At 33.2% G+C, this 15,993-nt stretch overlaps 2 protein-coding genes across 18 annotated transcripts in view; one reads left to right on the top strand and one right to left on the bottom strand.

The window, feature by feature from the left end:
• LOC145328719 (uncharacterized) overlaps positions 1-15,993 on the bottom strand; it is a 152,061-nt gene that overhangs the window by 40,664 nt on the left and 95,404 nt on the right. The gene's annotated exons all lie outside the window — the stretch shown is intronic.
• The window catches only part of aralar1 (calcium-binding mitochondrial carrier protein aralar1), a 31,476-nt gene continuing 16,360 nt past the window's right edge, over positions 878-15,993 (top strand). For all 13 annotated transcript variants that reach the window (XR_013882573.1, XR_013882570.1, XR_013882568.1 and 10 more), the window contains exons 1-4: positions 878-1,053; positions 1,174-1,225; positions 15,256-15,351; positions 15,567-15,647. Coding sequence is in view for 2 of the 13 variants with exons in the window: in XM_080172523.1 (XP_080028649.1) it covers positions 969-1,053; positions 1,174-1,225; positions 15,256-15,351; positions 15,567-15,647 (314 nt within the window). In the remaining 11 variants the exon portion in view is untranslated. The remainder of the gene's footprint in view (positions 1,054-1,173; positions 1,226-15,255; positions 15,352-15,566; positions 15,648-15,993) is intronic.

The raw sequence follows: 15,993 nt of genomic DNA, 5'->3' as shown, positions 1-15,993 counted from the left end.
GATAAATTGTCTTATTCTGCAATGGCGCTTCTTCACAATTGTTCGCGGCATTCAAAATAACAAGATGCGCGCGCGCGTAGACAGACGTTTATGTAATTTTTAAGTTTTTAGTGCGTAATCATGTAAAAATACCCATTTAGAGCGTGATTTTCCCTCTTTTCGTCTACAAGCCTTTTTAATGATGTTATATAAACAAACAAAATATTAGTTCTATGATATGATATGTACAATTTTATCCGATTAAAGCTAATACCAATGACAACCAACAATTTTGGTTTTTTACCGGTCAGTGGCAAAATTTTCATGTAAACCCATTAAAGTCAGTTATTTTATATACGAAATTCTCAAAGTCGAGTACCTAGTATTTTTGTAGTGGCGATTACTCCCCTCTGATGAATAGCTAGCAATACAAAGTACGTTCAGAATTTAGTCCATATTAATAAGAATGCATTTCGTGCTAATTTCGACAGAATTTATTTACTGTTAGGATGTTGTCAAGGGGGATAACTAACTGTCGCGGCAATTTTACAATGTTTAGATTTTCCAGATATACATGACATTTGAGGTAAACTCCATTAATGAATTATTTGCCAACTGTCCCTTTTCCATTTAATATCCCCGGTTTCTTTGTTATCAAAATAAAGCTGGAAAGATCAAACATTACATGTAAATATTGCAGAGCAAGTTTGCTCTTTTAATATGCTGATAATTATGAATATTAAAGCTTGATCGAACCATTGTCTATTTCAAATGTATATTTTGCTTTTATGGTTATTGTCATCCTTGGCCTTTACAATTAAAATTAGCATTCGTTCATTATACAGAGTTTTTACATCTTACGTTTTGGATGACAATATCCACCAACAACATGTGCCAATCTTCAATAATTATGTTATATTTCAGAGGTGTGTTGTACAAAGGCGCGCTTGGGGCCCAGCTGGTTGTTAAATCTGTAGCAGGGTATAATAATGGCTGCAATGATGTGCAATCTGGAGACCGATAATGAACGGAGAACTTCTTCTTTTAGCATTATTAATGCTTTGTCTTCTGCAGGTTTGCTCAGTTCATATCGAATTTAGAAATATATAATCTTTTTTTTTAAAGAAGTTCTTCTATAGTCTTCAGCTTTCTTGTCCATATGTCCTTTTTGATTATCGTATCCATGTGTTTTAGGTATTTTGAAGACAGCCAAATGCCAGACAATATCCCAAAATAGCCTTAAGAGGTAAGCTAACATACTACCACTAAAAGATGGCAAACACAAAGATTTATAAAACAATGTTTTTTTTGCATAATTTATAATGGAAGGAAAAAAAGGGACAAACAAATTGAAATTCTATTTTGACAAATTAAATTAGATTTTACAAACATCTCTATTTTACGATCTTTTTAATGGTATAAATTTTCTCAAGTATCTGTTTATGTCATGGCTTTACACAGTTGGGTTCCACTCGGGTTCTGAAAACCCAACTATATATGGTCATGGTATTTCCCATACTTGTTCAGTTACAGACCACTGATATAGTCGCTTTAGGATCCTTAACACCTTAAGTATGACGCAGGTTGGTTTAAGACCGATGATCACCCAAACAACTAGTAAACTCGTTAACATTGAAGTTGTAAACACGACGGAGCTAGGACGATTTTTTTAAAAATAACCATAGTATAAAATAATACATATTTTCCTTTTGTATAAATTTTGTTATTATTTTAGAGCATACATGCATTAGTTGGGTTCTTGGAACCCAACTGGAACCCAACTTTTTTCTTCCTTATGAAGGGCCACCCTAGTAAAAGGAGGGGCCACCCTCCTCACAAGGAGGGGCCAACCCAAAAAAAGGAGGGGCCACCACCCTAAAAAGGAGGGGCCACCCCTCTAAAAAGGAGGGGCCACCCACTAAAAAGGAGGGGCCACCCCCCTAAAATGAGGCGCCAACCTCTTAAAAAGAGAAGCAATATATTTAATTTTAGTTCTTTATCCTATGATTCTTTATAAACATAAACAATCAAAATTATGTTCTCTTTTATGGTGATACCACCCTAAACAGGAGGGGCAAACCTCTTATTTTAGTTCTTTTTCCTATGATTCTTTATAAGACAATAACATTATGTTCTCTTTCATTGCGTTACCTTCCTAAAAAGGAGGGGCCACACCCTAAAAGAAAGAGGTCATCACTATAAAGGAGGGGCCAACCTCTAAAAAAGAGGAGCAACCTCTTTAATTTTAGTTCTTTACACTATGAATATTTCTTTATTTACTTTTCAGTTCCTCAGTACCGTTAGGTGGCTCCTCTCCTCTTTATGGTCATATATCATCTAGCATTTAATCAATTATGTAGAGCAAAAAAATTTTTGGCGCTTCGCGCACGCATCTAATACTATAAATCATTTTTGGCGCTAACAGAATTTATTCAAATTCTATAAACTAATATTTTGCAACATTGACAAAACTAGGGTTGACAATCGGAATCCGTATAATTTTTGGACAATTTTTTAATCCTGAATCCAAATCCGCAATCCTTTATTTTAAAAGCGGAATGTTAAGAGGGGGGGAAGTTTTGACACATTTACGTAAACAGTTAGTATAGGCTTTATCTTTGGACTGAGAGGATAGGTTATTAGGAATAAATCATTCTTATTTGATAAATTTTTCCAAGTTTTAAGATTTTTCAGGTTCAGGAGCTGCAGGCTTCCATTTTCTCTATACTGGTAAAAATCAAAACCCATATTTTTTTATTTTTTTTACGAGTTAGAAGACATTTTCTATAACAAAATATGCATATTTTTTAATGTTATTTACATGTTTTAAGAAAAAAGATGCATATTTTGTTAAATAAGTTGACCTCTATCTCTTCAAAACAAAAAATATTTTTTTATTTTTTTCCGGTCCAGAGACCACCTGGAGGCCTGCAGCTCCTGAACCTGGAGGCCTATCTAAAAAATCTTAAAAATTGGCAAAAATTACTCATAAGAATGATTTTTTCTTTTATAACCTATCCTCTCAGTCCAAAGGTAAAGCCTATACTCACTGTTTACGCAAATGTGTCAAAACTTCCTCCCCTCTTGTTAGGCTAAAATTAGCGTCTTAAGTTTTTTTTTGGTTCTAATATATATTTTAATTTTTAACAAAGTTAGGTTAAGTTGAGTAAAAGTTATAAAATGGCCATTGTAGGGTCTAGAAATAGGAGAAAAGCTACTGTAAAAATATGAAAAAATTCAGCTTTAGATTCTTCCCAGCACCCTATAAAATTTGATCCCTTAATTTATTTTTAAAAAGGTCCTTGAAAATATTGCTATAAACCAAAATCCTGAATTGGACCTTAGACATAAAATTCGAATTTTTTAACTTTTTGCAATGTAATTTGATGGAAAACTATTGATAGTACTACAGATGGCAATTTAATTTTTTAACTAACTCCTTTGTGGGAATAAAATTAGGGCACTTCATACAAAATGTAACAAAGTCATACATTTGAATACACGAGATCTTAAGTTTCTAATCATAATATGAGTATTTTTTTATATATCTTATAATGTCCAGCGAATCCCCCCTCCCCCTACGCTGTAGGATTTGAGAGACTTAAGCCTAGGTTTAAGAACTTTGAGTGTTTTAGATCGTTTTCTTTAACAATGTTTAGCAGTGCTAAATCTTAACACTCTTTAAATTAACCATCGAGGGGTTAAGGACATTTCATTTGTTTACATACGTCAGTGTTAATGAACGTTTAGCAAAGTTAAATTTTAAACTCTGTAAACATCGCTTGCTCAGGGTTGCCATAGAAAAATCATATGTTTTTGCATTAATATTTCTAATGTCGTCGTTTCATATAGGAATAATACCGAGTTTAATTGATTTCTTTTTAAGGGGGATGTAACTGCTTTATTATGTAGGCCTTAACCAAACTTTGAAAGCCTTAAATTAGGATTTAGCCTAAGTAAATAAAAATTCAACATAAAAATGACTAAGTCCTACCGCAGTGGAAAATTTTTGGAAAAAAATAACATGTACTCTAATAATACAATATTGTCTGATTCGGCGAGAAATGTTAAAAAAAATTCCGCCGGCGGCGGCGTTTTCTGCAGCAACGGCGTGGCTGCCACAGTTTCTCTGAGATACATACATAGTACAGAGACAAACATTGTCCTAACAAAAGAGATTTTTTTTCAATTATCATTTGGTACAGACGGACATACAGGATAGACATCCTGTTACTTATGTATAAGGATTTCCTCTTTGTATTTTTCTTATATAAATTACCTACACTCTTTGTAAATTTAATTTATTAATAAGAGAAAAAAAATCAAGAACATATCTATATTACCTAAATGTCTATAGAAAAATTATTATATAGAATAAATATTAATCTTTGTATTAAAATATAATAATTTTTAAAAATAATAGTTATGTATTAAGAATCGAATTCCTTCTTTTTATAGAGAAGAAGACATTTAATATTATCTTCAAAATCAAAATTCAGTGTATTTTAATGGTCACGTGACCCAAATCAAGTGTGTTTACAGAGCGTTTAATGATGTAAAACGATCGTACCCATGGTTAAATTTTAGCAGTGTTAAGTGACGTCATACAGTGTTAAATTCAGATGGTTAATTTAGTTTGTGAACGTCCTTAACCCTTGGGCGTACAAAATGCGTAAAATTTGAGCAGTGTTTAAAAACTATTTGGGTTCTTAAACCTAGACTTTAATAAATACCGTCTTTGTAGAAAGAACAAGGATGACAACATCCATAAAAGCGAAGCACAGAAACGGTAAGACAAACGGACATTAATACTTGTATAGTGTCAGAACTGAATAATCAGAATATAAATGTATAAGAGTCAACGCAAAATTGTAAGTAAATTTGTTGAAAAACAGCTTGATTCAGGATAATGTTTATGGACATACTTACATTTTTAGGACTTGATTATAGAGTTGCTTCGCTTATTACATTATACTTTGTTGTCCCAGGAATCAATACACCAAAAACCAGATCAATCGGATGATCAGATCACATAAAAATTTGTTGTTAAAAAAGTAAAATAATCAAAATGTTTAAAATGGACGTACGGACATTTTGGTGATGATTATAGAGTTGCTACGCTTTTTAAATCGTACCTAACTATTAAAGGAATCACCATGCAAAATTTGAAATCGATAGGACAATTCTAACATGCCTAAATTAACGGAAAAAGCTATCCGTTACGGACGTACGGACGGACGGACCGACCCTAATTATAGAAAAGCTTCGCTTTTAACAGTTGTACCTAAAGAAGTTGTATTAACTTTTTTGCTTTTTATTTAAGATAGCTAGCCGGTCCTTTCAGTAAGTAGTAGATGTAAAATTTTTCTTAGAATTCAGATATGCAATCGGTTTTTTTGTAGACCTCTTATTTTTTAAGTAATTTAAGTTTTTAAAAAAAATAATTAAGTCGGTTTTAAGGTACTAAAACGCAACAAAATAAAAGAAGAAAATGGCCAGTATGAACAAAAATAGTAAGATCTTTAATTTGACACCTTACTTTTAAAATTCTGTTGAGTAATTATTGAAAAAATCTATTTTTTTAACCTCGGTTTAATAAAAACTTTAGACCTAAATATTTTCTCAAACAGACATAAAAAACATGGGTTCATATATACCTTTAGAATCAGAAAAATATTACGAATCTATTCTAAGCAAAATTGAAAAAGTTTTATAAAACTATAATAAAAAAAATAAGTTTATTTTAAGAATCATAATTTTCGGCTTTAAAGGGTTAGCTTAAACCAAACCTGAAAAAAACCTAAACAAAAGACAATGCAATGTAGCAGATATTTTTTAAACACAAGAAACAATAATGTATTTTTAACTGCATTGTTTTGAAGTTTATAAACAGACTGATGCATATTTGTTCATAATTTTTCATTCTTTACATGTTCTTTAATATCACTATATTTATTGTAGTATCTATTGTATATATTGTATGAACGTTCTCCTTTTTTTCTGGCAATTCTATAGGTTAATTTTATAGATTAAGCTTCCCGATTCGTCAATTTTTGCGATTTGTGATTGGCTAGTTTAGTAGTTACAATTCTTAAAATAACTTTTTTATTTTTTCTATTTTTTATTACAATTTTTTTAAACTTTTTCAATTTTGCTTACAATGGATTCATATTATTTTTCTCATTCTAATGGTATATATGAACCCATATTTTTTATGTCTGTATGAGAAAATATTTAGGTTTAATGTTTTGATTAAACCGAGGTTAAAAAAATAGATTTTTTCAACAATTACTCAACAGAATTTTAAAAGTAAGGTGTCAAATTAAAGATCTTACTATTTTTGTTTATACTGGCTATTTTCTTCTTTTATTTTGTTGCGTTTTAGTACCTTAAAACCGACTTAATTATTTTTTTTAAAAACTTAAATTACTTAAAAAATAAGAGGTCTACAAAAAAACCGATTGCATATCTGAATTCTATGAAAAATTTTACATCTACTACTTACTGAAAGGACCGGCTAGCTATCTTAAATAAAAAGCAAAAAAGTTGATACAACTTCTTTGCACCTTGAGTAATATTATTAATATATTAAACGTTTTTAAAAGCGAAGCTTTTCTATTATTATGTAATGGTGGTCCGTAAGTAACTGTGAGCTCTTTTGGTTATTTTAAGCATATTAAAATTTTCCTTTATATTTCAAACTTTGCATGATGTTTCTTATAAAAGTCAGGTACAATTTATACAGCGTAGAAATCGTTACCAGAAAGTCCATACGTCTATTTAAAATATTCAGATTTTTTACCTTTTTAAAAGCAAAGCTTTTCTATAATTAGGGTCAGTCCGACCATCCGTAACGGATAGCTTTTTTGTTAATTTAGGCAAGTTAGAATTGTCCTATCGATTTCAAATTTTGCATGGTGATTCCTTTACTAGTTGGATACGCTTTAGAAAGCGTAGCAACTCTATAATAATTACCAAAATTTCCGTACGTCCATTTTAAACATATTGATTTTTTTTTACTTTTTTAACAACAAATTTGTATGTGTTTTAATCATCGGATTGATATTTTTGGTATATTGATTCCTGGGACAACAAAGTATAATGTTATAAGCGTAGCAATTCTATAATCAAGTCTTAAATATGTAAGTATGTCCTTAACATCATCCTGTATAAAGCAGTTTTTCAACAAAGTTACTTACAATTTTGCATCGACTCTTATACATTTATATTCTGATTATTCAGTTCTGACACTATATAAGTGTTAATGTTCGTTTGTCCTAGCGTTTCAGTGCTTCGCTTTTATGGATGTTGTCATCCTTGTTTATCAACATTTTTTGTATAATATAATTATTCAAATAGACATGTTAGAATTTTCATATCGATTTCAAACTTTGCATGATAATTTCTATAATAGGTAGGCACAATTTTGAAAACATAGGAACTATTTAATTATAATACATTTTTTGTATGATAAGATTAGGTATCCTATTCATATAATTTTTTGAACAATGATTCTTAGGACAACAAGGTAAAGTAGTATAAGCCAGGTAACTCTATAATCAAATCCTTTTACTGTGTCCTATAATTACAAAATTTTGCAACAAATTTATTTACAATTTCACTTAGACTTAAACTTCGAGTTCTTAAACTTATTGTTCGTTTGTCCTTCTGATTTGAGAGCTTCGCTTTTATGGAAGTTGTCATCCTTGTTTTTATTGTGTTATTTTATTAAAAGCGAAGCTTTTTTTGTGAGGTGAATGTTTAGGGTACATATAAGGTCTCAAAGTAGGACGGAAAAAAAACTCCGATTTTTTTGAAGGTCGGAAAAAGATTAGGTTGTACTAAAACTGGTAAGAGCTAGAGCTTAGACGTCTTTGGGGGACTTAATAAGCATTCAATAAGCTATCCAATTACGTTAAAATCATAAAAAAGCTTGTTAAGTTTTTCCAGAAAATGACCTTTTCTGGTGCGTGGTGAACTCGGTTTTTGCTTTTTTTATACTAACTTTTTCAATTTTATATCACTTCTAATAAAAAAAAGTGAAATTTCTTTGAAAAAATCTATATTTTTTTGTAGAAAAAATTGACCGATCTTCATAAAATTTTGTGTGCATGCTCTTTATTACATTTAGCAACTTTTACCTTTGGGGCATGCTGTAATTAAATCAATATCTCATAGGTTTTTGGAAGCTTGAAAATCGACCACCGACTACGCCTCGAGCGGGGCGAAGTCGGTAGAAGTTTTTAGGTCCAATTTTGACTAACTTTCCAAAGTCCTAGGATAATGTTCTTTTAGGATCTGTTAGCCTTTTCCGAGATCTTTCTAATGGTCTTGGTCCCATTTAAAACTAATAATTTTTACCCCCTTTTTTTTCAAAAAACCGAAAACACACCACCTTACCCTTCTAAATATTTAATAGTATTTCATTATTAGGTAGGTACCTTTTTACATTATTAAATTACCTCTGCCAACAGATTTTAGGGGGATAATTTAACCCAAGCAAATTAAACCCCTCGGGTAAAAATTTTTTTTGGGGGGGGAAAAAATTTGGTGCGCGCTTCGTGCGCCATTTTACCCCTCCAAAAACAACTTAACCCCCTTAAAAAAATCCCCCCCCCCCAAATCAAAAAGCTTGGACGCCCCTACCTGGTAGATATGATTGGATCTACCTGTAAAACTTTGAAAATTGAATTTTGGGACTTTCCTTTTAGAGGCTAGTGGGGCAAAAGACCCACCAAAACACTAACATTATAAGTTCTGAGCTTATTTTTAAGGATATTAAGCTGATTTTTTATTGAAAACTTTTTTCACACAACTGAACTAAGTAACCATTACGGTTTTCTTTTTGGGACTTTCTTTCAAGGGGCTAGTGCTGCAAAAGACCCCACAAAACACTAAAAATATGAGTTCTGAGCTCTTTTTTAATGATATCAAAATCATTTTTTAAATGAAAACTTTTTTCACATTACTGAACAAAGTAACCATTAAATATTTCATTTTGGGACTTTTCTTCTAGGGGCTAGTGAGGCAAAAGACTCCCCAAAAAAAACATAAAATATGAGTTCTAAGTTTATTTTAAAATTATTAAGGTGATTTGTATAATAAAAACATGTTTCACATCAGGGAAAAGGGAATGTGATTATGACAAACAATTCTAAGTGAAAATTTCCCCTTAACCACATTCCTTTTTTTATTGCCTTTTATCCACTTCCCTTTCAGGTACACCAAAAAACAAGCTGAACTCAAACTGTACTCCAACAAAATATTTAATTTTCAGCAATTTCAAATGGAATTAATTGGCTGAATAGCAGCCCCTGATTCCACTTAACTGAATTAAGTAACCATTACAGATTTCATAATGTCACTTTTCTTCTAGGGGCCAGTGTGGTAAAACAATCCCCCTAAAACTAAAAATATTAGTTCTGAGCTTGATTTTAACAATATCAAGGTGGTTTTTTTAAGTAAACTATTTTACATAATTGATCTAAGTAACCATTTCAGATTTCGATTTGGCACTTTCCATTTATGAGCCAGTGGGGTAACACCTCTCCCCCCCCCCCCCAAAAAAAAAAATGAGTTCTGAGCTTATTTTTAAAGATATCAAGCTGATGTTTATAATTTAAACTTTTTTACATAACTGAACTAGATAATCATTACCTACAGATTTTATTATAGCACTTTCCATCTAGGGGCCAGTGGGGTTTAACCCCCCAAAAACTATGAGTTCTTATAATATTTTTAAGGATATCAGGCTGATTTTTATGCTGAATCTTTTTTACACAACTGAACTAAATAACTATTACAGATTTCGAGTTGTCACTTTCCTTCTAGGGGCCAGTGGGGTAACCCCCCCCCCCCCTGCAAAAAAACCCCTAAAAATACAAGTTCTGAGCTAATTTTTAACGATATAACACCAGGAAAATGTTTTACCTCAGTAGTTCCTTAATATTAGGTGTCCAAATTAGTTTTCTAAGGTTTACATGTAGAGTCTATCACACAAGAGATTTTACAAAGGCCCCTAGAAGGAATATGTCAAATTGAAATCTGTAATGATTACTTCGTTCAGTTTACATTACAAAAATAATCTTGTTATCTTAAGAAAATAGGCTTAGAACTCATATTTTTGTTTTGGGGGGAGGGTTGTTTTACCCCACTAGCCCCTAGAAGGAAAGTGCTATAAGGGGGGGGGGAAGTTTTGACACTTTCGCTTACTCCGTGATTATTGGGCTAGGTATTAAAGTTAGACTATAGGTTATTTGGGATAAAAGTTTACTTTTGGTTAGTACTTCACGGATTTTTAATCATTTTTTGGATAACCCCACCCCTTAGCCCCCCGGGGCTCAAAATCCCCCTAAAAATGAACCTAACCTTAATTTTCTCAGGAACCATTTGACCAAAAGAGATGATTTCTTAAACTTAAGCTTTTATGCTTATAAACTAGCTTCTGATTTAGAAGTCACCCCCCTGCCACCAACCCCTAGCCCTCCGGGGCTCAAAAAAACCCTAAAAATGAACCTAACCTTAATTTTCTCAGGAACCATTTGACCAACAGAGATGATCTCTTAAACTTAAGCTTTTATGCTTATAAACTAACTTCTAGTTTACAAGTCAGCCCCCTGTTACCAACCCCTAGCCCTCCGGGGCTCAAAAAAACTCTAAAAATGAACCTAACCTTAATTTTCTCAGCAACCATTTGACCAACAGAAATGATTTCCTAAACTTAAGCTTTTATGCTTACAAACTAACTTTTAATTTAGAAGTCACCCCCCTGCCGCCAACCCCTAGCCCTCCGGGGCTCAAAAAAACCCTAAAAATGAACCTAACCTTAATTTTCTCAGGAATCATTTGACCAACAGAGATGATTTCTTAAACTTAAGCTTTTATGCTTATAAACTAACTTCTAGTTTACAAGTCAGCCCCCTGCCACCAACCCCTAGCCCTCCGGGGCTCAAAAAAACTCTAAAAATGAACCTAACCTTAATTTTCTCAGCAACCATTTGACCAACAGAGATGATTTCTTAAACTTAAGCTTTTATGCTTATAAACTAACTTCTGATTTAGAAGTCACCCCCCTGCCGCCAACTCCTAGCCCTCCGGGGCTCAAAAAAACCCTAAAAATGAACCTAACCTTAATTTTCTCAGGAACTATTTGTCCAATAGAGATGATTTCTTAAACTTAAGCTTTTATGCTTATGAACTAAGTTTAAGTTTAGAAGTCACCCCCCTGCCGCCAACCCCTTGCCCCCTGGGGCTCAAAAAAACTCTAAAAATGAACCTAACCCTAATTTTCTCAGGAACCATTTGACCAACAGAGATGATTTCTTAAACTTAAGCTTTTATGCTTATAATCTAACTTCTAGTTTAGAAGTCACCCCCCTGCCGCCAACCCCTAGCCCTCCGGGGCTCAAAAAAACCCTAAAAATGAACCTAACCTTAATTTTCTCAGCAACCATTTGACCAACAGAAATGATTTCCTAAACTTAAGCTTTTATGCTTACAAACTAACTTTTAATTTAGAAGTCACCCCCCTGCCGCCAACCCCTAGCCCTCCGGGGCTCAAAAAAACCCTAAAAATGAACCTAACCTTAATTTTCTCAGGAATCATTTGACCAACAGAGATGATTTCTTAAACTTAAGCTTTTATGCTTATAAACTAACTTCTAGTTTAGAAGTCACCCCCCTGCCGCCAACCCCTAGCCCTCCGGGGCTCACAAAACCCTAAAAATGAACCTAACCTTAATTTTCTCAGGAACTATTTGTCCAATAGAGATGATTTCTTAAACTTAAGCTTTTATGCTTATAAACTAACTTCTGATTTAGAAGTCACCCCCCTGCCGTCAACCCCTAGCCCTCCGGGGCTCAAAAAAACTCTAAAAATGAACCTAACCCTAATTTTCTCAGGAACCATTTGACCAACAGAGATGATTTCTTAAACTTAAGCTTTTATGCTTATAATCTAACTTCTAGTTTAAAAGTCACCCCCCTGCCGCCAACCCCTAGCCCTCCGGGGCTCAAAAAAACCCTAAAAATGAACCTAACCTTAATTTAAATTTCTTATTTGTAGAGTTAGAGGTACACTTATTAGACCAAATATGCTTATTTTTGGATGTTATTGACATATCTCCTGAAAAAATTAGAATCGGCCTCCAGGTTCGGGTGCTGCAGGCCTCCAGGTCCACTCAGGAGACAGGTAAAAATTTAAATTTCTTATTTGATGGTTTAGAGGTACACTTATTAAACCAAATATGCATCTTTTTGGATGTTATTGACATATCTGCTGAAAAAATTAGAATCGGCCTCCAGGTTCAGGTGCTGCAGGCCTCCAGGTCCACTCTGGAGACAGGTAAAAATTAAAATTTCTTTTTTGAAGAATTAGAGGTAAACTTATTAAACCAAATATGCATCTTTTTGGATGTTATTGACATATCTCCTGAAAAAAAATTAGAATCGGCCTCCAGGTTCAGGTGCTGCAGGCCTCCAGGTCCACTCTGGAGACAGGTAAAAATTAAAAGTTCTTATTTAAAGATATGTGTTCTAGGCAGGGTCTAGGTGACCTCCAGGCGACTGCTGGATAGGGAAAATTAAACAAATTGTATTTTTTGAATTTAGAGAAAGTTGTGCTCCAAGCAGGCTCAAGGTGTCCTCTAGGATTAAGTTTCTTGTTGTACATATTTTTTATTTCTATTTAGTAACCTTTCATCTTAATTCAAACATTACACATAAGGATTTTTACCTGTTGAGCAGGCTCCTGGAGCCTGTAGGGAACACATATTGAAGCCGTAAACAATAAATTTGACTATATTATTTACTTTAACCTTATTCTATTTAAATGCCTTTCCTCTAAATTCCAAACTAACCATTTTAGATATTCACCTGAACCTGGAGGCCGATTCTAATTTTTTCAGCAGATATGTCAATAACATCCAAAAAGAAGCATATTTGGTTTAATAAGTGTACCTCTAACTCTTTAAATAAGAAATTTTAATTTTCACCTGTCGAGAGTGGACCTGGAGGCCTGCAGCACCCGAACCTGGAGGCCGATTCTAATTTTTTCAGGAGATATGTCAATAACATCCAAAAAGATGCATATTTGGTTTAATAAGTGTACCTCTAAACCTTCAAATAAGAAATTTAAATTTTTACCTGTCTCCTGAGTGGACCTGGAGGCCTGCAGCACCTGAACCTGGAGGCCGATTATATTTTTGTTCAGCAGATATGTCAATAACATCCAAAAAGAAGCATATTTGGTTTAATAAGTGTACCTCTAACTCTTCAAATAAGAAATTTTAATTAAAGTTAGGTTCATTTTTGTTTTTTTTTTAGCCCCAGGGGGCAAGGGGTTGGCGGCAGGGGGGCTATTTCTAAACTTAAACTTAGTTCATAAGCATAAAAGCTTAAGTTTAAGAAATCATCTCTATTGGACAAATAGTTCCTGAGAAAATTAAGGTTAGGTTCATTTTTAGGGTTTTGTGAGCCCCGGGGGGCTAGGGGTTGGCGGCAAGGAGGTGACTCCTTAACTTAAACTCAATTTATAAGCATAAAAGCATAAGTTTAAGAAATCATCTCTGTTGATCAAATGGTTCCAGAGAAAATTAAGGTTAGGTTCATTTTTAGGTTTTTTTTGAGCCCCGGAGGGCAAGGGGTTGGCTGAAGGGGGTTACTTCTAAACAAGAAGTTAGTTTATAAGCATAAAAGCTTAAGTTTAAGAAATCATCTCTGTTGGTCAAATGGTTCCTGAGAAAATTAAGGTTAGGTTCATTTTTAGGGTTTTTTTGAGCCCCGGAGGGCTAGGTGTTGGCGGCAGGGGGGCGACTTCTAAACTTAAACTTAGTTTATAAGCAAAAAAGCTTAAGTTTAAGAAATCATTTCTGTTGGTCAAATGGTTCCTGAGAAAATTAAGGTTAGGTTCATTTTTAGGGTTTTTTGAGCCCCGGAGGGCTAGGGGTTGGCGGCAGGGGGGTGACTTCTAAACTAGAAGTTAGTTTATAAGCACAAAAGCTTAAGTTTAAGAAATCATCTCTGTTGGTCAAATGGTTCCTGAGAAAATTAAGGTTAGGTTCATTTTTAGGGTTTTTTTGAGCCCCGGAGGGCTAGGGGTTGGTGGCAGGGGGGTGACTTCTAAATCAGAAGTTAGTTTATAAGCATAAAAGCTTAAGTTAAAGAAATCATCTCTTTTGGTCAAATGGTTCCTGAGAAAATTAAGGTTAGGTTCTTTTTAGGGGGATTTTGAGCCCCGGGGGGCTAGGGGGTGGTGTTATCCAAAAAATGATTAAAAATCCGTGAAGTACTAACCAAAAGTAAACTTTTATCCCAAATAACCTATAGTCTAACTTTAATACCTAGCCCAATAATCACGGAGAAAGCGAAAGTGTCAAAACTTCCCCCCCCCCTTAAATTTGTATTGGTTACTTAGTTCAGTTATGTGAAAAAGTTTTTATTAAAAAAATCAGCTTGATATCTTTGAAAATAAGATCAGAACTCATACTTTTAGTGTTTTGGGAAGTATTTTGCCCCACTAGCCCCTAGAAGGAAATTCCCAAAATACAATTTTTAAATGTAGATCTAATCATATAAGAGAGTTAACAAAAAGAATTGGGTTGATATCTATAAAAACAAGCCCAAAATTTCATTTTCTATAAGTGTACAAATTCCTCCCCCCTCCTTAATCTTAATGAAATATCAAGATTTAAATTCTTTATCGATTTCTAAGTCCAGTTTTTCATTTGTGTCTTGGTACAAAAATCTGCCATATATCTTTAAAAGTTTAATATTTTTACATTATTTTTCAACTTATATACAGGGTGGGGCAAAAAAACCGGACATTTTTCAAAAAACCAATGCACCAAAACTTCTTGACCAATCAGGACGTTTGACCCTACTATAAAAAGCTTAAGTATAAATCAGGATGTTATATTATTTTGCATAATATTAGTTTACAGGCTTTGAATCTAAGTTAAATTGTCACTTAGCTGCCCAAAAAGGTTTTTTTGATATTATGATGTGTGAAGTACTCTAAAAGTTGTTGTCCGTGGTTTTATGGCATAAAGCCGCCACAAATTTTTTCTAGTCAATAATATGCGCAAAGGGGAAAAAATTGTGAGTTTTCAATTGGCGCGAAGCGCCAAAAAAATTTATTTAGTGTTTATTTGGCGCGTAGCGCCAAAATATTTTTGGCAACACCTAAGTTCAGATCTACAAGAGGATATATGCCTATAAGGAGGAGAGGGGCCACCTAGTGGAACTGAGGAGCTAAAAAGTACTGCATGTATGTTTTAGAGCTAGCACGGCGACTTTGAGGGAGATATTTGACAACTATGCCAGCCTTAATGTTGATGGCGTTAAATACATGACCGATGAAGATTTTGTTATTAAGTAAGTTTTTATTATATTAAAGTATTCCTAGGTTTATATGCCATAATTGGCGTAAAATACAAATATCTTAACCCCTTGTATTTTATATTTGAAAATTAAATGTTGAGACTTTTTACTTTGAGAATACTATTTTAGCCTTTAGATTTTCCTTCAAAGAAACATTTTAATTATTTTAAAAGTAGTACTGCTTCTCTAATACGATATGTTGATTCCAGATATCTTGGTCTTTTGCCTGAAACTAATTATAACAAAGAATCTTTACACCTTCTCTGTGGAGTTTTAGATCAGTCCAAGGAAACATTTATTCATTCAGAACAATAAAAATTGAAGAAATATTACATGCATAGGAATATTTACAAGAATTTTAGAAGCATAAAACCATTTAGCATAACAGACGGACAAACAGATGCTCATATGTTATGACAATTTTTACAAGAAGATAAACTACAAACATTGCCTATTAATCAACTGAGACAATTTTATTTTCTAAAGGATTTTCCAGATTTAGATTAGATGCTCTTTATTCTCAAAAAATCGGCTTAATAACTTTAGAAACATTCTTGAAAATAATGTTTCCTAATAGCAGCACAGATAGACCCAAGGAAGGCAAAATTACAGCTAATTTGTACTATTATTAAAGAT

Source organism: Acartia tonsa, chromosome 9, assembly GCF_053477335.1.
Source record: "Acartia tonsa isolate MP-2025a chromosome 9, ASM5347733v1, whole genome shotgun sequence".
NCBI classification, from domain to species: Eukaryota; Metazoa; Arthropoda; class Copepoda; order Calanoida; family Acartiidae; genus Acartia; species Acartia tonsa.
The sequence above is the reverse complement of the archived record's forward strand: the minus strand, read 5'-3'. Positions and strand labels throughout refer to the sequence as shown.